Below are 22,316 nucleotides of genomic sequence, written 5' to 3' on the forward strand. Positions count from 1 at the left end.
TACACAAACCAGACAAACTTCACAATAAACACTTTATTTTAACCATGAAAAATAGACTGAATATCTCAATATACAATAACAATTTCTGTCAAACAATATTTTCATTACTTATAATTTCTGTCTTCCTCTTGTTTCAAAGATACATTCTTTTGTCTTTTTCTTTTTTTTAACACCAGACAGCGGGTGTGTATTGTAATGGCCAAACACAGAACAAATTGATATCACATACCTCACAAACTGTAACAGAGTTTCAAATACATTACAGCACAAAGTACAAAAATACATTCTTTGGGTTGGTGGGTGGTTAGTGCATGCAGGTGTTGTTGCGCAAGCTGATTACAAATGCAGTAAATTCTGTTTCCAAAAATCCCCTGCAATTACACACACACTGCATCTGCACCTGACCTTCACAGTCTAATGTGCTTTGAGGGAACCACAACTGTGCAGATTATGAGCCTTTTCTCTCGCGTCTCTCTTATCTGTGCGTCTCTTTATTCTCTTTGGACCTCTTTCATCTTTCACATGAAATTAAGCCGAAATAATTCAGCAGAGAATGAACAACAACTTGTTTCTACATTACGGTGGCAGCAGATGAGTGAATGTGGGCACACATCCACATCTTTTTTTAAATGCATCAAAGGTATGACCACCTATGCAATATGCTGTTTGTACGTATATGTTTGAAGCCACAAGATGGCTACCACCTCTCTTACTCCTTCACACATGCGCTGCTTGTACAGGACGGTCCAATACTCCACTCGCCTAACCTCCACTGAAAGGGTTCTGATTTCTCAGCAGGATCTCCTGCATCACTTACCGAGTGCAAAGGAGCAGTGTGGCACTTTCAAAGAAAGACACGTATATAAATGAAGATTGTGACGACTTCTCCCGCAGAACATAATAGCAGCATTGAGGAATATCAATTTGCAATCACACATCGGTTGTGGTATTTTTTTTTACATTTTTCAGCTTCACACCTCTGAAGGAACATGTGCAAACCCGCTTTGGTAAATGCCAAATCATGAGGCTTTCAATGACATGACTGATTTAAAGACGCACATTTTCATTTAAATGCAGTCTGTGTGAGAGTCACAGCTGGGGTTTGCCTTTTTCTGGTTGAGCTTTGAGTTGCCTCGTACACGAAGCAGTTCTGAACTGAGGCAGGTAAAGCGGAGGACAGCCTTGCATTGACGCTGACAGCAGCTCGCTCGAGTCCTCAGGGCCGAGCAAAGGGTGCGACTCCACGGAACAGTCCTCTCTGTTCAAAACCACATTGTTGAGCAGCTTGATATTAGGCTCTTCGTCTCTCTGCCCCTCATCTTCCTCGCTTTCCTCATCCTCTGCTGGATAGTCCATTCCGAGATAGCACAAGTCTTTCTCTTCTCTCACCTCCTCTTCTTCATCTTCATGCTCTGATGTTTCAGAAAGCTCCTCCACAGAGTTGTAGGAGCAGGAGCGTCGCGGGTCGTCCAGCTCTCCAGCTCGGCAGCTGTCCAGCTCCCACAGGCCGCCGGGGAAAGATCCAGAAATGTCTGAGTTGTTGGCAGAGAAATTGCCCTCATCGCTGGAGCTGCTGCCGCTACCATCCTTGTAGTGGAGATGAATGGGCTGCTGCTCCTGCTTCAGGTCAGGGAGCAGCACAGTGGCATATGTAACTGAAGACTGAGCAGAGCTGTCATTGAGGCCTGGGGGCTGGTCTGCTGGTGGATCGTCTAGCTGTAACCGATCTACTCTTGGGCTTGAACTGACTAAAGCACTTAGACTAAGACTCAGAGCTACAGAAGGAGCTCCACCTAGGAGCCCCTCACTATCCATGGGCTGGGCTTGGTTGACCTCAGAATCAGACCCTGGAGGAAGGGCGAGAGATAACACAGTGTCTGGGTCGGGTGTTAGGGACACAAGTGGAGCTTGGACTAAAGCTGTAGTCAGAGCTGAGAGATCGATCTTGTCAACTATGGCAACTTTGGAAATATTCTCAGACGGCAGGAGCAGCTGCCAGGCTGCCAGGCCTTCTGGAGGTCGGAACAAGTGGTCAAAGGTGTCAGTCTAGAAAGAAAGATGTGTTAAGCATTAGTTTTCATATGAGCAAAAAAAAGAAATCGCAGAGATTGCAATAATGATGAAAAATAGCTAAGACGGGCGATGAACTGCATATTTTCTTGGCAATTTCTTGGCCATGAAGGGCAACTTCCTAGAGTCTTACTGCCACAGTGAGGGAGCCAAGCTAACTGTTTCCAGTCGTTATGTAAAGCTAAGCTAACCTGCTGCTGGCTGCAGCATCATGTGTATCATGTCTATGTTCTCCTCTTACTCTTACAAGAAAGCAAATAACCGGATTTCCCAAACGGACTCCGGGTCTAAAATGCAGGTTGACATGTTGTTCACTTAGATGAATCTCATTCAAGAGCGGCAGTGTTTAAAATAAAAGTTTCTGAATGCATGTAAACATGTTCATGACAGTTTGATATTATTTTTTACCTTTTTGAGGTCTAGTCCTTTGGCCCAGGAGCATTTGTTTGGGTTGGGCACATCCTTCCACACAAACCTTTTCATCCTGGAAAGAAATGCAGCAGATATTTAGGTTCCATCTCTCTGGCTAAAGACCTTTTTTCCTCCCTCCCCACATCTCCCTTCTGCAAACATCAAGTCTAATTACACCCTTGTGACCTGTTAAATGTCACACTCCTTAAGTCTATCATCATCAGTGTCTCTGCTCTCTAAATTAGACTGCACCCCAGAGACTTCCATCATTTATCACTTCTTACATGTGCCTGGGTAAAAAACTAATGCAGTATAATTAATAACAGCTACAAGAATAAACATGGAAAACAAATGCACATTCTGCATGTAAAGTGTCTTTTGTAAGATCGGATTGCCATTGCCACATTAAAACACCCCAAAACAAATTTAATTTCACAACTTTTACACGGTGATTATTTTTGTGTGCAGCAAGATTTGTGACTGAACATCAATCTTTATTTTAATTGCTGTAAATGTGTCTTTGGAGAGTTGTCTCTTCACAAAACAGGAGCCTCTTACTGGTTTTGGGAGACGATCAGGGTGACAAACAGGACGATGGAGAGGAAGGAGATGATCATCAGCATCATGTAGGCTGCAGGGTCTCGTCTGGTGGCTGAAACACAAGGAAAAATACACATCAGACCTATAACTAGCAACAAAACAAAAGTGCTGGCATTGTGTTATCCTTAAACACTTAAATGTTGAATATGATGCTGTTACAACAGCCAGAAAACTGGTGCATACCTATAGCGTACATTGGCTCCCCCTCTCCATCAGCAAACACTGGGTACAAGTAGAAGCCAGACTGCTCAGAGCCTAAGAAATCACCTGAAATGATGCATTGAAATCATGTTGGCCGAGTTTACTCGCTCTTTTATAGTAAAACACACTGTTAACAGATACACTAAGCAATGAATAAACAAAAAGAAGAGACAGAGCAGAGATCACGTCACCTCTCAGATAGATGGGGCAGTCTGTGTAGGGCAGTCTGGCCCATGTTTCCCCACTCCGGCCCTTGTGATCATCAGAGTCCTGTTGCCCCTGTGGAGACCACTGGACCACCATGAACAAAGGGAGAGAGCTGTTGTCCAACAGACTCCAGGACAGAGACACACAGGTGCTGTTGATAACCAACACACTGAATGAACGCACAAAGCGGCCTGCAGAGGAGAGAAAACAAAAAGAGTGAATACAATTCTTCCAGTTGACTTCTGCTCTTGGGGTTTGAATTCTGTTACACTTGCATAACAAAGGGAACTAAAAAATAAAATGCACTCTCTATGGCTATGCAACTCTACTGGAGGGGTGAAACATCTTTCTGCCAAAAAAACATATTCCTTTATTTGCTGTTTTGATGATCGAGGTATCTACATTCATGCGTCAATTATTCACGATTATCTGAAGGGTTTGTATGCTGTGAGCACCTGTAACTGAACGATGTTTTGGTTTACATCTACCTTTAAACCTGCAGTATTGTTTTGCCCACTTGGAGGCAGTGGTAATGTACTGAGGGTGTTTTTTTTGGCAGAAAACAGCTGCATGCTACAGCCGAACACAAAACGGAAGAGTGTAGCAAAAGTGAATCAAAACAGTGAAGTTGTGGCGCTGAAGGCATTGAGCTAAAACACTCTGAAGAACAGTAGGCTCTGATGACAGTTAAATGTAGGTTTGTCACTACGAGTGAGCTCTTAAACGTAGTCAAGTGATTCATTGTTGATGTAAAAATATTGTTTACAGACAGTTTAAGTTGCATGCTTTTTCATATATAGACTGGTGATGAAAGAAAATCCGGACTAAAACAGCAAAGGAACCTAACAAATGCCGAGGCTTCGATACAAGACGTCCCGTAAAGGTTTGCTGATGATGTGAATCAACGCGTTATCAACATCAGTTGTTTAGCTTTAGTTCAGCTTCTAATAACACTGAAAACATGTTGTCAGAATACGTATGGGGAAATGATTTACATACTTTCCTTGTAAAAACAATTACACAAATGGAAAACTAATTTTAATTCTGCCAAGTAGTAGTCTAATGAAAATACCTTCCCCTGAATTATGAGTAATGGGAAAGAGACACACAACTGTCAAACACAAACACCACTCACCAAACAATAGTACACTAAAGCTAATGGCAGCCTTGTCTCACTTAGCGTCTTCAAATATCTTGCACTAATGGATAGCTGTTTAAGTTCCCGGCTTTGGCGAACATTTTCTCAGCCCAACAACCTCAGAAATGGCCAAAGTGATATTTTTTTAAGAAGTATATTTCTGAGAGGAAATGAAAAACGAAAAACACATGTTTTGTATAGTTTGTAAAGAGAGAAAAACATGACTGGAAACCAGCTTGTTATTTTCTTTCCAGTACATGACGCCCCTGTGTCTGTAAGTGAAGCACTGCCCATGAATCTGTCTGATCTTACCCTCACTTTTGTAGCCAGTACTATTTTTTTAAACCTATTGATCTCAGCAACAGTTTTCAAATCTTTACTGGAACATAACAGCTGTTTGAATCTGCTCTTCTTATTGAGTTGCTTTAGATCGATCGTGGTTATATTTATGGTTTTAGACAAATCCTGGGTTGTTTTTCAGTAATATCTAAGAATCTTTTACATGATTGTATCAGAAACTCTTTATGATTTTGTTATCACTTCCATATTTAATCCTGATTTGTAGCATGTTTATGTTATCTCTCTCTTGGTTGTTTGTAACTCATTGTATATTTGCTGCCTCTTTCAGCTATGACACTTCGAAGAAGCGATATTAGGTTTTCCTGCTTGACTACTGGTTAAATAAAAAACTTTATTTTTATTTTTATTTGAAAAAGGCTACTGGTATAATCTAGGATTTCAGCTCATTATTATTTTCATGATCAACTCATCCTGAAGTTTTACCAAATTAGTTAATTAGTCGATAAAATATCCAGAACAGTGAAAAATAAGCTGAATAATTAACAATCTGGAAAAAAGAGAAGCTGCAGAGAGTCACATTTGCAAAGATAGAACCAATGGATGTTTTGCATTTTTGCTGCAAAGATTACTGCAAAATACTGTGTAGTATAGTAATTGAATGATCCTGTAATACTGAGAATGTGGGAACATTCAGGAACAAACGGATAACAACAAAACACGTTTTCAGTATTTTCCCTCAACGCGCTGAGAATCCCAGCTCACTCACGTTTGGGATGTCTCTCCAGCGTCATGTTGATGTTGTTAGTGGAGCTCCCCAGATTATTGTAGGCCTCCACTGTCACAGTTTGGAGCTCTTGGTCCCACTGAAAACTGTAGGAGGACGCCATGTCGATCTGCTCCCTGATCACAAAGCCACTCGACGCCTGGTACTGGACTATAAATCCATCTACGCAATAAGAGCGCTCTGATATTTGGAGATGCTGCGCAAGAAAATGCAGGAAAGCAAACATTTCTATTATTTATAGTTATGTCTTCATTACAAGCCTGACAATGTGTATGTTTTACAGTTTGTGTACCTCAAATAGCAGAGTGACATTAGTCTGGATTCTGTATGGATCATCTTGAAGGACTCTCCAGAAATCAGGGCCACGGTCAGGAGCTGAGAGGGAGACCGACAAATTACATCACATTAGCTCTGACACCACTGTGTTTCAGTGGTGGAGGAGAAGGTATGATGCGTATCGTATGGGTCGTTTTTCATTAGAGCTAGAATCAGATGATCAGAAGCGATGTAGAAGGTCACATCAGGCATCTGGCTGCAGCTGTCGTCTTTAAAGGTTAATGTTATTTAAATTCTTGGGTGACAGTAATGGTGTTGTACTATACCTCTGCTGTTCTGAGGTGTGGAGTAGAACGAATCGCTCCATTCGCTCCAATAGCCGGTGCCGTTGGCGTGCATGCAGCGTACTTGTACCATATACACCTGGCACATGTCCGACACTGCGACCTGCATCCACGAAACCCGCACTGGACTCTGGATCTGCAGGCATGACATCTTATTCAGAGCTCATTTTGGATAAAGGAAATGAATATCTGACCTGTGGAGTACACATTTGTTTCATCCATCTATCCAAACAAAGTGAAAAATGTATTTCCTCGTCTTTCTCTTCATATTAATATTAGCAATGTGTGCACTTTCCAAAATAATTTTTCAAACAGAAGACAGGAATATAGTCTCATACTAGCTCGTATCAGATCATGTCAAACTGACCAGTTGAGTCCATGTCAAAGCATCCTGTGATTTACGGAGATATTAGACTATTTACTTGCTGAGTTCTGGACCTCAGCAACTAATATGAGTTCTAATATGTTTCTTCTTGATAAATAAACATCTTTATTACAGGTAGAAGAACATTTTGGAAAAATAGTTAGATGTTACCCATGTTACCCACAGGACGTTATCTGTAAAAGTCGTAACAAGGTTTCCGTAGGTGAACCTGCGGAAGGATCATTACATTGCAATGTACTGGAAGGCATCGTCTATTTACCTCCCACAATAATTGTTTTTCCAGAAAGATAGGTAAAATGTCTTTCATAGTGCCGCTTAGCCAAACTTTTAATAAAAGCCTGTGCTTGGTAAACAATCCAACACACCAGCTCACCTTCCACTCCGGCTGGGCTCTTACAGCAGAGGGCGAGTGGTACCGAATCTGACACTGGAGCCCCTCGGCAGGCAGAGACGGAGGCTCCCACGTGACCATCAGGACCCCACTGCTTTGGCTCACTGCCCTCACATTAGTGGGCGTGTGTGGTTTTACTGCAGGGGAAATAGCAAGGAGGAAAAGTGTGAGATTGTCTCATGCAACATGATCATAGATACAGTAATGAAAAAAAACGGACAAATATTGCTCAACAAGAATCATGTGTCATGACTTTTACACTGATTAGTTTTTCTGTGATCAAACATTACAACTCTTTCCTGTATGAGCATTTATTATAGCAACTGTTTCCTCTAAAGTTTGATACTATACCAATAATATTGCCTTAAAAACTGCAGTTTGATTAATACAAATAAAAATGTCAAAGTTTGCCATTTAGATATTCCAGATATTCTAGAATATCTCAATTGAACATGAGGAAATTCATATTCTTTATAGATTTATATATGCTCTTTTATTTTGAAAACCCAAACAAAATAATGATACCTACAATGATATTTCTGTTCTGTTTAGTTGTGATACGTTCCACACATCAATCCATCTAGCTCACCATGATCTATGGGCGACAGGTAGATGGGTTTAGTCCTGATGGGGCCCAGCAGGGACGGCACCTCCAGCCACAGCTTGTAGCAGTTCATCCTCAGAGGCTGGATGGTGCAGGTTTTCAGAATGGGTCGAACCTGCAGGCAAGCGGGCCCCATCTCCCCCACTGTCTCCCCCGCTCTTTCCCTCTCCTCCATCACATCGCATGGCAGGTCGGCCCACCTGGCGTGATCAATAAATGAAGAGCTTGAATTTTGTCACGTTATTCCTGAAGGTCTTTTCGTTTCCCTTTTTTTTTTTCAAAACGTGCAGCAAAGTATTTCACAGGCAGCAATAAAAAGAACAAAGGTCTAACAGGATGCAACCGTTTCTGTGACTTCCTGTTTATTCTTTGAAGGCTGCTGAAAACTGTCCATTAATGCAGATCTCCAGATCGCATATCTTTACTGAAACTACACCGACACAGAGTTTAACTTTTTTCACACTATGAAGGTTAAACTATGCAATTAATCTGTGGTTCACATGACTCCCGGGTCATTGAGTCAGTGTGGTGGGTCAAAGTTATACCAGTGAGTCGATCTGTAATGTGTGATGACAACAGTTTTGGGAATAACGTTTCTCTGCAAAATGAGTTTGGGGATTTGTGTAAAAGCTGTACGATCGTCTGACTGCTCATGTGTCTTGCCCGGTCTTCTAAAACTATGAAAATAATATCTAAATTGTAATAAAATGGAATTATACTTAAAATCACCTGTCACCTCTAAATTGCAAAAAAATCACACACATCTAAATACACAGCGGTGTATTTTTTTTATTTCTATTTCAAAGACTTATTTAGCGCTAAGGAAAGTAGGAAGTACATAGTATTGTTGCCTAAGAGAGATAAGAAACAAACGTCAACATTCTGTCAGTCCTCATTGTTCTAGTGTTTTTAAAGTGTGGTGACTTTCTATTGCTGTGAGGTCAGAAGTCCTGCTGACATTGATTTGTAGCTCATGATGAAATACAGTTAGTATCACTTCACACAACTATTTCCAGGGTGTGTCCCCTCAATGTGCTGTCTGGTACACTGTGTTCTGTAACTTCCAGGTTTTCAGCACAGAACTTTGTTTCATGAACAATGCCACAGATTGCACAAACATCCAAATAGACGACACTAAAATAAGACGACTGATGTCAAACGTAAATTGCTGCTTTACCTGGATCTGAATGTGGGTTTAGTCCACTGTGTGTTCTTCCAGCTGCAGTCCATAGCATCGATATCCCCGTTGGTTACACAGTTTATATCAATGGAGGCTCCTGAAACACGCACAGAGAAACACTCATGTTTAGGTCAAAAAACTAACTTCACCAGAACTAGCCTCTGTGCTCTGGGATGATTTTGGTTCACATTAATGTACTGTCACATGTCCCCACTCTCTTTTCTGCCTTGTCCACTGTGCCAAAAAGGGACTTCGGGGAACTTTAAAACATCAGAGGTGAAATGTTGAAGTTCAACTTTCACAGCAGAAAAAGCTCACCCGTGTCTTAATAAATGTCTTATTTCAGTCTGTACTATTTAACTTTGCTGGTGCAACAAAGCTCACCTTCTACATAGATCTGGCTGTATGGGATGGTCCACTGAGTGCACTGCAGCAGGTCATACATCCGAGTCTCCGAAGGACGTACTGTGATCTGGCTGACCTGTTTATGGAAAGATTAATTACACTGATTGTACTTTCCTAAAAAAGTAAGTCATTAAAACTTGGTGGAAATGTTCCCAGCAGGGACAGTTTTTTGTTTTTGTTTTCTTACCCACTGGTTGACTGGGTGGTACTGACTGCGATGAAGCCGCTGCTGAAAGTTGAGCATCCACATAGCTGTGCTGGCGTTGATGCTGTGGTCGTTGAACACACAATACACTGTTACGTTCTCCCCTGGTCGCGCCACCATTTTCTCAGGGATGTAGCTCACCGCTGCACACACACACACACAAACATAAAATATATAATTTTGTTTTGAATTACCAAAAGCTACCATATGAAACTCCTCCTATTATAACTTGCATAGACATCTCAATATTGTATATATCTCAATAAGTTTTTATATATAAAACAAAAATGTCAAAAGTAACAAAGGAGAATAGAACAAAGACCCGCAGGTGAACAAACGTCTAACTCAATCCCATTCACCCACAGTTTCTATGTAGACTTTTTTACAAAAGACCAAACACTTTTTCAGGGATTTTGAAATCCCTCAGTCGCAGCCAACCAAAACATCTGCGTGGAGTCAAAATAAAAGTGACTCATCAGCAAAATAGGTGAAGAGCTCAACAAAAGAAAACTTTAAAATAAATTAAAAAAACTCATGTCACATGTTTCATCATTGTTCAAATGTATTTTGCTGCAGATACTCATTTCGTTTGTAACAAAGTGAAGTTTTTCGTTTCGGTGAGATGACTCAGAGTTGCTGAGTCTCACAAAGTTTTAACACCATGACACACAGACAGTTTACTCGTGTAATATTAAGTAGAAGAGCAACACATACACACGCATGTGTACACAAAATGGAAGCAGGCATGCACAGAGACGCCTAATGACAAAACTAAGCACTGCCAGATATCGGACTTGTGTTGTTTACCGCCCTCAGGCTGATGTTCACATTTTAATTAGCAGTCCTGTGTTGCAGAACACACACTAACAACCAGCAAACAAGAGCTTTTTATAGTCTCTGATTAAAAGGATAATTTAAATTTGCAAACAATTCTCTGTCTCGTTTCTCAACTCTCAGTTTCAGCCTCATGTTCAGCACTTTGAACGGATTTGCTACTTGTGACATTTTCCTGTTTTTATGTTATACTTTACGATTTGTAGCTGGTCACTAGCATTGAGAACGGCCTCTGGCTCTGAGTCCATTGACGTTGACCCCACTGGGAATGACTTCTTCATTAATAGCTAATGAGCTGGACTCATTTTAATAGTTCAGCATTGACATAAATCTACCTGAGAAATAATTGAGGTCACTCTACCACAGTCACTGATGAGTGTTGAATTGCAGCCATCCGCACAACACTGTTACACTATCAAGTTTCAAAACATCAGCAGTTAGTTTCTATCAGCTGTGACACTGTACGGCTGGTATTGTCTTTGTTTTCATTATCATGGCAACTGGAACTACCAAACAAGCAGTTTTGAGTTCTTTGCCAGGTGTTTATATGTCTGTCTGTGGACAGATTTTGATACAGCGATACCGTCACCCACCAGGAAATTAACCCAGTCGAGTGACTGATGTCGCCATCTATTGAGCCACTAGCACGGGTGAAAAACATAACTGCTATGTCAGTTAGTTCCCGCTCATGAAGGCTATGCTGTTCTTCCAAGAATACCCAGGGAGTCATTGAACTCCAGTGACACATTTATATTAGAAGGGAAAACAGCTGCAAAAGCATTTCAGTGTGAGTAAAAAGAACATCATCTTGTATGTCTTTTGCATTGCTCAGTGATTTTCTGTCTCTATGCAAACATTCGGAAGGGAACGGTTCTTACTGTCCAGGTAGATGTGGTGAGGTTCACTCCAGTCGCTCCACACTGGAGGCTTGTCCAGGCCGGAGCAGCGAACCTGGATGGTGTAGTTCAGTTTGGGCTTCAGCTCCAGAGACAACCTGGGCTCTGCAGGTGCAGACACCACCTGGACACAGCAGAGAGGGAATCAACAAACACAGAAGCACACACACACACACACACACACACACACACACACCAAACTGACTCAAGGATAGTTAGGCATGTTAAAATGTGAGAACCATGATTAAGAGTTACCATATTTCTTTTATCCACCTATAGGAGTCATAAACAGAAGGTCTGAAATCCCACCCCTGGATGAATCATGGAGTTTGTGATCCACTGCTGAACACTGAGTGCACTGTTGACTGCTAAGTATACTGTATGAGGCTATTTAAACGGCAACTGACTGTGAGTAAGTCACACTGAGTAAACACAGTGTCTTGTCACTGGAAATTTGTGCTGCGAAAATGTGTGACTCACTCAAACTTCAGACTAACTTCTGTACGTTTCTCTATTACATCATCACTACCAATGCACTTTAAGTTCTTTAACACCTGGAAGCATCACTTCTCTGTTTGAAGTATATTTTGCCCCGGGTGTCGAGACTTTTTTTTGCAATCTACAACTAATATTTCCTGTTTGAAACCAAATGAAAGCATGAAGCTCATCACCAAGGCATCAGCTTTTTTCAAGGGTCAAGGGTTAATAAATTGTAACTCGTGGCTATAGATGCTTTTATGGATTAACTATAAACCGTTATTAATTACTTAACATTTATAGCTGCAGACGAGACAGCCAAGAGCATTTATCGATGGATTATTAGCCTGTACAGTATAACAGCATATTTACAAAATGGAAAAGGATCTTCACTAGCCTAAGGTCTTTTTACATCCTGTAAACCCGAATGTTCTTATTAATAGCTCATAACTAATCTATAACAACCAATAAAGTCATGAATTACAGTTTACAAATCCTTTATAAAAGGTTCCTTCTCATGAAATGGTCGATGTTTTCGGATCACATGACTTCCAGTGGGTGCAGTGGCAAACTCTTACAAGGTATGACATCGTATGTATTATTACATCAATGCTTCGTGTTACCTGCCACGCTGGATGAGCGGTGTTGGGAGAGTATCGGACTTCGTATCTCAGCGGACCGATGTCAGAGTTTGGAAGGTCGTCCCATTGTAAAATCAGTTCAGCTTCAATGGTCTGAATATGTGACAGGTTGACTGGAGGACTCGGTTTCACTGTGGAAAAAGAAGAGATCGTCTCTAAAACAGAAGCACGTGTTTTACAGTCACAGCAGAATATACCGTTAATCATACTGCCACTTTGATCCTAGTTTAATATCAATTCACATTTTATCAACGGTAACCAATGGATCGTTACAATAACTGTACATGAAATTAAAGGATCATTATTGCCATGTGGCGTATATAAGTACAATATCTGAGTTTGCATCTGGAAGAAGTCACTTGTTATTGCAGTGGTTATTAACTAAAATATGACATAACAGCACCGTATGTATGTAAAGATGCAATTTGCTGTAATTGCTCTTACCTTCATGCAACAAAGATCAATAATCATGTAATCCTCATGTCAGGATTATCAATATTAAATGAACGAATAAATCACATCTTGAGTTAATAAAAAATATTGACAAAATATGATTTTCGGTCTTTACGATAAAGCTTACACACTTAAATGGCAGTGAGTGGATTTTTAATAAAAGCATTTAGCCCATGATTCATCTGTGCTGCATATCGAGCTTAATATTTAGACTGAATTACGATTTCAGGTGGATTTCAGAGGTGTGCCTTATATTTACTTCACTTCACTAAAGTGATACCGTCTCAATTACAACACATACAGAAAGAGATAATTGAACCTAATAAAACCACAAAGATGTCTACAGGGAGAGAAGTGATTACTTTATGAGTAATACCTCAACAATATATTTCACAGACTGCTCTCACAAAGAATGGCTTTCTTTTTCTTCTGAAGGGCTAATTTCAACATGTAACCTGATGAGAAGCAACATACTTTCTTTAGAAACTGAATTATGTTACGTTATCAGGTGCCATTCAACTGAAAAGTTCTCAATGTTGGTTCGTCGTAGAGGTGACATTTTTTACAGTCATACCCTAATCTGAACACACAGTGTTCAGCGATTGTTTCTTTGGTTACAGAGCAAACAACATTTAGCATGACTTTTCGCTTTGAAGCTGGATGTTTTACTGACAGAAAACAAAGCACGAGACAAACAAATCCTTTTCATACCAGGTCGGTCAGGAATCCTGAGGAGAACAGGCGGAGCCATGGCGTAGGAGATGCTGATGGTTACCACAGTGACAAAGTTTGTCGCAGCGCCAAGAGCGAGTGAACACATGAAGGACTCCTTCGCTTCACAGACAACGGGATTATCAGGCGCAGTATTCCCATCCTTCACCTCTGTGGCGTCTTTCTGTGAACTAAGCAACAGATACGAAACATACTTAAGTCCCTCTGTTACCTCAGTGCAAAGTATAATATCTGAATTTAAAAAATGACATTATTTTCATGAGCTTGGACGGGAAGTCTTTGAACATACTATACACTTCATCTACTGATGGAGATTGTGTGACATGATTCAATCAGAGTTAACACATACGTATACAGTACGTAACCCCCCACTAAGCTGTTAGGAAAGGTTCAGATTAGACTAAAGCACATACACACACAAAATAATAAAAGGGTGACGTTTAATACTCACAACAGCCGCTGCAGACTAACTGCCATAGGACCAGCATCCACCATGGTTGATGGTGGAAAGCGAGACTGAAGGTCACATGTTACATTTTCCCAGGTTTCATCAATTCTGCAGAGTATGTCCAAACAGGTGCCTGACAATAAATCAGAATAGCATGTTAGCAGCATGATCAGCGCCATCTCCCCGTGCCATTTACATCAGTGTGACCTTCAAATAAAGGCTTCTCAGAAAACGGCCTCGCTTCGTATTCTGAGAAGAGGGAAATATTAAAGTGCGGGAACACAGTAATGAAGGGGGAACAAGTATTTTAGATTTCAAGCAATCGAAATAAGATTGGAAATTTCTTACTTGTGTGACAAGAACAGTCAACAGCCTCAGCAGCTTTGTGAGGCTGTTCTTAGGCACGGCTGTGCTTTGAGTTAAATGCCAACATCAGCATGCTAGCATGCTCCCAATAACAATGTTAACATGTTAATGTTTAGCAGGTAATGTTTAACCATGTTCATCTTAATTTAGCATGTTTGGACGTTAGCACTAAACACAAAAAGAAAGCTAAGGATGGCGGTGGGGACAAATTAGTGTCTGTTCCAACGCTGCCAGAGAGCAGATGTTTTACCGTAGGAAACAAGAGACAAAGTAAAGAAAGTTGACAAACTTGATGCTGAAAGCAACAGAAATAAGTGCGACTAACAAGCAAACAGGAATGAGCAAAACAATGAGTGACTTTGGAGCGGAATCACACTTTCTGACTGTTAAAAGACAGTCAGGAGGCACAGCTTCGGTCTTCTCCGTCAAATCATCATCACTAAGACATAAAGGTGGAAGGTCTTTGCTAACCACCAGTGATTCAAAGGAATCACAGCGCCTCGCAGATCGATGAAAACAACACTGCGCATGTCAAACAAATCCTCCTCACCTCCCTCATGTCTCAATATCGCCTCACCTCCATCTTCACCGCAGCGCTGACAATATCAAGAGAGCATTGTATAATTATGACTCACTCGAACCGGCCCCACATTTGCTCTTTATACTCAAGACCTTCGTACTCTCTCTTCTTGCTAGAAAACAGTGGTGCTGAACAATTTCCTGGATAGGTAAGAAACAGCTGGTTTGATTCTGTTGTGCTGATAAAAGTGAATCCTTGTGAGTCAGACTATCTTGTGAATTGACAGCACAAGACTCACCCTGATGGGGTGAGCCTTTCATGCTGAAAATGCATTACAGTGTAATGAGCCTGTCAGCGTGATCTTTAGAGGCCTCTCTGTCGGTGACAAGTGACGACACTGCAGGAAGAATCACGAGGCTCTGTCACGCTGACCCTGCTGTTTGTTCTGATGAGCAGCAGCCACATCATACAGCCCCCCTGTTGCTGCTTGAGATCACTGTGTATTAAATGTTTTCTTGTAAACAGACAGTTATGCTCATGTTCCCCCATACAGCTAGTGAGGTCTGTGCATTGTCCTGTACATCTTGTCTGAGGTAAAGCATGGAGTAGCGTCAAACTGTCAGTGTGCTAGCACAAACTCAACGGGGGACCCAATCTTCAAAACATTGTTTTGTGGCGTCGCTAGCGTTCAAAAGTTCCACAGGAGGATACCTTTAAATTGTAGAAAACACCAGCTTCGGTAAATTAAATATTGTTTTTCAATATTCTGCTTAAGTAGTATGAGAGGCTTCTTGTGAATTAAAATGGTTTGAATACCATTAAAAGCGCAGCATGTGCATGTCTATGAATGACAACCCCATGGAGCACCTAAAAACGTCACTGCATTTGTTACGGTAAACGTTGGTATTTTTTTTTCCCTTCATTTGCGATTCTCTCAACAAAAAGACAAGACTCTTTGAATCTAAAAGCAAAATGTTTTGCCATTTTGGTACAAGTTGGTCTTACTAACCTGCAACCTCAATGTTTACTTTTAAAAACAATTTAAAGCCACTTTAATAATTGTCTTCTTAGAGACATGTAACACTGATGAAAGTGAACAAAGCCCTGGAATGAAACGCTGGAGGCACCACACTGCATGCGAGTTGAGATAATAGCCAGATATTTCGGCTAACGAGGTGCAAAAATAATTGAGAGTATCCTCAGTGGTATTTCATAGCCACATTGCTGCAGTTGGAGAAAACCCATTATCGAACGGTTGTGAGGAAGCCTGATGTTTATATGAAGCCACTCCAAAACCTGGCTAGCAACGTCTGACATGTTTGATTTCAACATATGAAAATACAGACAGGGCGTGAACTACATCACGAGCAACCCTACAAGCCTTGAATAAATAATCTCTTTTTTAAGAAACATTTTAGATACCAGTGTCTAATCAACTCTTACCGCCAGAGGACTCGTGAGGATGTGATTCGTTTGCCGAGCCCCTGAAGCTGCAGAGGGGATAGCGTGGGAGGTCTGATTCAGAGCGGTTTGTCTCCGGTGCGTGTGTGTCGTCTCCCTCTGCAGTGAGGTGGGCTGAAGGTGAGTCACAGCACAGCTCATCCTGCCATGGGAGGTCCAGGGCACCTGGGAGAGAGGCTCCCTCCTCAGGCTCCAAACACTGAGCACCTGCTCACAGAGAGGCAAGAAAGTTAACTCGGGATAGGAACTAAACTAATGTTCACAGTGTTTTTATATATTTAAGTTTGGGTTTTATGAGACATGTCAAATTTAAATATTTTTCTGATATATTTTTTTATCTATGAAGATGGTGGTTTTTATTTTTTATTTCACATTGAAACAACTGGCTGCTGCATTGTATCTATGTACAGAGGCATGAAAGTGTCCATCTCAATTGTTTCTTTTTGCAAATATAAAGATTTTTAGATTATAATATACAGAGAGCAGCTTTGAATAAAATGTTTTTTATAATGAAATGTTAAATATATCTCCCTTTATTAGCACAAGTCATTAATCAAACATAAGTTTTCATTAAATGAAGGGATGAACTGGCAGAAGTAAGTAAGTGAGTAAGAAAATAAGGTTTCGGTTTAGGTGAAGGCTAAATCAGAGAAAGAGCACGAGAAAAGCCCAAAGACCGTGTTAGTGTACACCACCACATGTGATAGGGATTTACAGTAGCTCAGGTGAAACTCAGAATGTAGGTTTGACAACTGGTAGAGAATAACATACTGTACTGTCAAAGAAGACTGTACTCTGGTTTTCATTTTGACACCACATGAGCTCCACACGGGAAATATGACGACCATATAAATCTCAAGTGTCAACACTGGTATGAGGCTGCTGCGTGTGTGTATCTGTAGATTATATAGACTTGAACATCCTGACCAGTGTTACCTGCGCACTACCTGAACAGAAATGTCAGCTCCAAACTGAAATTAATCTGAAATTACCACCACTAATTGGAAAAATAAACACAATAGGGATTTCAGGATTTAAAGCATCTCCATCTAAGAATGCCAATCTCCTTGTACACATTATTAACATCCAGCATTACATCTATAATTACATTGTAACAATCTCAGCCAGGAACAAAGCCGGAAACAAATCCATACCACAAATTAACTCCACACACCGATGTGACAAGAACACTGCATTAGATTTAAATTAGGGATTCAGATTAATCCATAGCTCCCTTTGGCAAAACCTCAGGGAGTTGCATGAATAACATAAGATCCTATAGTGTCCTACAATATATCCTACTTATAAGTTCAATAACTATTTTTGAACTGAACCTTTCTAAGGTAAGTTTATCTGCTCACTCCAAACGTGAATCGGCTGTGCATGACTATTTTTTAAGAGACGAAACTGGTACTACTGAGCTGTTAGAGTTTTAACTCACCATGAGAGAGCAGGAGGATATGCATCAGGACTGTCAACATTACAGACCGAACCCTGTAGAGATACAGAGAGGGGATAAGTAAAGGATTGACAGAGAGAAGGAAAAACCTTGATTGTGCAGCGTAGTACTATAGATGGTGAGAGAAAAGAGACACAGATGAAGACATAAATTGAGTGAGATCGGTATCAAGGATAGTAGAAGTTGATTTAATGTGGCTGCATGAACATAAAGTAGGTGTAAATGAGGTACTAAAGGTTTCAGAGTTTCAGAAGTTTATAGCAATATATTTAATATTTTCCTAATTCTAACAGGTGAAGTTGTAAGAGTGTGAACATTGAACAGATATGATCTATCTTCAGCGTTCTAGCAAATACGCCCTGTGTCGCGTTTGGATTTTGCTGGACACGGGAGTAATCTCTGCAGGTTATGCATGACATCAAAGACTTTCAACAGTCCATGCTTAATAAGCAAGAATAATGGATAACGATCTTAACATCTGATTACAACAGAACCAGTATCATGTTAGAACAGTGGTGGGTGTATGTGCACAACTGTGAACAACCCAGTTCCAAGAACAGTTGAAGAACTGGTGAAACGACTTCTCATTCTCATTCTCATTCTCATAATGACTCATTAGGCAAAAGGTCTGCGCTGTGTCTCTACTGGTACACAGTACTGTCCCAGTAAAGTGTCACGTCTCCTTCAGGCTGGTACCTTTTCCATCCTAAAGCACGGGTTCCTTTTTCACCACCACATCCCTGTGGAACGAGCTCCTTTACTCTTTCATCGACACCAAACGGGCTCATTTGGATTGATTTTAAAGTGGATGTTATTTTGTACTATTAATTACATACAAATGGATATCGATTATATACAGCACATTAGGCTACGTCTCTTTTTTCGGGAGGTTTTATTGTTCATTGTGCGACGATCCCTGCCTTTCTGAAAAGAGGATTCATTATCATAAGCTAGCATTTACCTGACCAACTTCATTTTTTTAAAGTTGGATAACATTCACAGAGACCACCTTTATAAAACACTGCAAACTTACATTGTAGTGGTCAAAAGCGTGGGCTTTGCCTAGCTGGGCTTTAGCTGGGGTTAAGGAGGGAAAGAGTTTTTCATGGATTTGAAGCAGTGCTGCAAGCTATTCTAGTTTGACTCCAGCAGGATTGAAGATCGGTGATGTGATTAAAATAATTATTTGCAAGGGTAGAACCAGAAGTATTGCAAAAGGCAATTTTCCCCTCTCAGAAACATCTCGTTTCAGAGGCAGATCTCTCACTGATAGGAGCACCTCCCTCCAGAACTGTCGGTAACAGCTCTGCACACAGAAACATGACTCAAACGCAGGACTGAGAGTGAGCGCAGCTGAAAACAGTCAATAGTTTAGAAGGTTAGGACAGAGTTTGGCATCGGTGAGGACAAACAAAAAAGGCAAGCAAAACCCGGCAACAGGCAGGTGAGACTGGGTGGTGCATTAGATGATCTGGTTAAAGACTGGAGAAACAGGGTTAGATATGCAGGGAAGCAAATGAGTGACTGGGTATGTGGAAACACACTGAAAGTCACTACTGGGCAGGTGGATAATGGCGTGTAGAGGGTGATGGCTGTAAAAACAGGAAAACAAGCAACGATGACTAATCAGAGGTCGGCATTGAGACACTTTCACTGATGAAATACTCCAGAGCTGCAATTTACTCATGAAGGCATATTCTGACACAAAGCAGAAGGAAGGACTCTATTTTCCCTCGAGGTTATCATCATATGACCTTAGAATGACAACCGCACAGTTAGAAAACATGATGCTACAGTTTTCTCCTTCAACCTTCCGTTCTTTCTAGACAAATGTTCCCATAAAATCATTTCTTCTCAGATATTTCTCCTGTAGTTAATTCATGTTGTGCTTTATTATAAAGCTCTCCGCTGCTCGTTGTGAAGCCAAATGTGAGAAGCGAGCCAAAGAATGAACACAGTGTAACTTCACACAAGCCAGTGAGCAAATCTAATAAATCCTTGATATGCTAGACCAAGACGAGCGCAGCAGACATGCTCAAGTGTGAAAGTGAAGTTTGTGTTTAGTATAATAAAGTGATCATTTGCCAATCAATCTGTAAATGTGTAGCCTACTTAATCTTGTCAATGTTTAGAAGAATCTCTCAAAGTGTACAGTCCGAACATGTGTGTGTGTGTGTGTGTGTGTGTGTGTGTGTGTGTGTGGGGGGGGGGGGGGGGGGGGGGGGGGGGGGTGTATCTATACACACGTAACAACAGAGTGGAACAGAGGCTGTGCAATCCAAATAAACAAAAACGAGGCGCATTGAATCAGTTAATTGTGGGATGCAAAGCATGATGAGAGAGAAAATAAGCTCTCATATATTTATATTGTTCTGTACCTGTTCCCACAGAACACAGCCGTCATCACCATCAGGTGTTCAAAACAAACCCTCTGGCATTTTGAAAAAAACAACAACCCCATTTTCATGTACATGTTAAATGGAAAGAAGCAGCATCTTGAATATTTTATCAGAGCAAAAACATTCAGCCTCTGTTCTATCCAAACCAAAGCTTTATTAATATAAGATAAGCCTTTATGGATCCCCAGAGGGAAGATTTGGGAAGGACAATGAGTTAACAATATGCATAAAATGTCCTATCACATATGTGATTATATACCATGATATCAACACAAACTGTTCATGGATAAAATAATCAGATAGGAATCTACATTTTTCATAAATGCAATACCTGACAAATCATGGTGCATTGTCACATTGATGCCAAAAAATAATTTCAACATTGCCAGGAATGAAATCAATTGATTTGCTCCACCGACTACACAGGTTTAATCTAATCAGAGATATGAATTGGATAGCTGTCACAGTATAAACACTAACAAATTCATATCATACCTTAGTATTTGTCATCATATCACCCAAGCTTAGTGAGGACCATCAAAATGTCAAAGCCAAAAGCAATACGACTCAAAAGATACAAAAAAGTCACACGTTTACAGCCACTGTCTTATCATAACAATGTGGTTCGGTTGGGATTAGGATAGGATTTTTTTGTTGCTAGTGCATAATAATAATAATCATGACACAACTTATTGATATACGAATACTGAACTAGTTTCTTATTGTAATTAAGTGCCCTGTGTATGCCAATGATGCTCCAAAGAAGTGAGGTGGGATGAATGAACAAGAAAGCAGAAGAAAGGGATGAAGTCCATGCATATTATACAAATTCAATTCAATGACATACTAGTGAGTAGCCTTTGTCATAAAATGTATAAATACGTTGTTATTTTATTTTTAAAGTAACTAACCTTTTCTGTGCTATACTATAAATACACCTCTGTTGTTCAGTTTTGCTGCAGTTTCCTCGCTTTCCTTGGAAACAATCTGTCCGGATGAAGATAACCATCTGAAACTATTTTCCACATGCACAAAGGGAAGCTCTGCCCCGTATCCCCAGGGTCTATAGCTGGCCAACATGTCTGACTCACCCCTAGCAAGTATCAAGATGCTCCGCAGAAGAGACGCGTCGGAGCTTGTTTCCCCCTTCTGGCGGCAGCAGCATATTGTATCAGAAGTTTTTCTCTTTTCTGTTTCGTGACACAAATCCATTTACAGTGGCTTTTCTATTCCTGACAAGTTTCCCATGAAAAGAAAAGTAAATTAAGAACAAGAGTATGAGAACGCACCAAATTGTTCTCAATGGAAGCGAATCAAAGATTGCATGAACATATAACTTAATGTAAACTATCTGTCTATCTATCTATCTATCGAAGTCCGTCTGTAAAGTGCATCCTCGGTGGACCCTAAATACGCAGAAATGACAGGAGAAACCACTAAAGTCAACATCAGAAATGAAAAACATTCCGGCTGTCAGTTCGCCAGACACGTTTTTAAGATCCCATTAAAGGTTGGCCGCCCGACCACAAACACCTCATGTGTGACTATGAGAAAGTGAGAATTAGAAGGCTAATATCGAGACTGTGTCCTTACATTGCCCCTGGCAGTTTATTCTGGTGTTGTCTCCTCCTGGTTCTCTTTTGTCCGACTCAGTTCATCCAGGTGAGTTTAAATCCTCGGTGAGGAAGTTCTGTGCGCCTCAGTCAGAGTCCACTGTCCATGTTTGAGTCTGAGACCAACCACCAAAATGATGAAGATTTCACCAAACAGAATCGTTTTCTCTCTCACACACAAACACACAAACACACACACACACACACACACACACACACACGCGCGCTGCTACTGTTTGCTTTTGACGTAACGACCGACTGAACAACCCTGGACCATAGGCTGCTCTGGAGCTGAGGAGGGAGAGGCTACCACGCGCACAACAGCGTCCTGCCCACCGGGGATGCGTTCAGGAACACCTCCGGAAATCCTAACACTTTAAATGACAAGTAGTGGCATTTCTTGGAACAACCATTTGCTCATGTTACAACTTAAATTCCAAAGCTTATCTATTTATTTTATACTCACTTATTTTATTCACTGTATTTATGTGCATTAATTGCCGGTGTTGTTTTGTT

General features: G+C 40.7%; 1 protein-coding gene across 2 annotated transcripts; it reads right to left on the bottom strand.

Moving 5' to 3' along the window:
* Positions 1 to 18: 18 nt before the first annotated feature.
* lepr (leptin receptor) lies at positions 19 to 22,014 on the bottom strand. Of its 2 annotated transcripts, none has more exons than XM_079158628.1 (20): positions 21,781 to 22,014; positions 17,771 to 17,823; positions 16,312 to 16,536; positions 13,986 to 14,115; positions 13,514 to 13,704; positions 12,332 to 12,480; positions 11,214 to 11,355; positions 9,484 to 9,644; positions 9,276 to 9,372; positions 8,889 to 8,985; positions 7,697 to 7,911; positions 7,090 to 7,244; positions 6,314 to 6,467; positions 6,004 to 6,086; positions 5,694 to 5,907; positions 3,474 to 3,680; positions 3,265 to 3,348; positions 3,040 to 3,133; positions 2,479 to 2,554; positions 19 to 2,046 (listed from the first exon to the last, which is right to left on the bottom strand). In XM_079158628.1, coding segments are annotated over exons 1-20 (3,486 nt in total). In that variant the 5' UTR covers positions 21,783 to 22,014; the 3' UTR covers positions 19 to 1,089. The 2 variants fall into 2 exon arrangements, with proteins under 2 accessions (XP_079014754.1, XP_079014753.1); XM_079158627.1 differs by having other exon boundaries at positions 8,889 to 8,988.
* Between the last annotated feature and the right edge of the window lie 302 nt (positions 22,015 to 22,316).

This window comes from Pholis gunnellus (genome assembly GCF_910591455.1).
Source record: "Pholis gunnellus genome assembly, chromosome: 4".
In the NCBI taxonomy this organism is placed as follows: domain Eukaryota; kingdom Metazoa; phylum Chordata; class Actinopteri; order Perciformes; family Pholidae; genus Pholis; species Pholis gunnellus.

Bases quoted from the DNA above. Each gene is read 5' to 3' on its own strand.
- lepr (XM_079158627.1), bottom strand. The intron at 11,356-12,331 runs GTAACACGAAGC...TGCTGTGTCCAG, and splicing joins CCGCTCATCCAGCGTGGCAG to GTGGTGTCTGCACCTGCAGA. The intron at 9,373-9,483 runs GTAAGAAAACAA...TTCCATAAACAG, and splicing joins ACCACCCAGTCAACCAGTGG to GTCAGCCAGATCACAGTACG.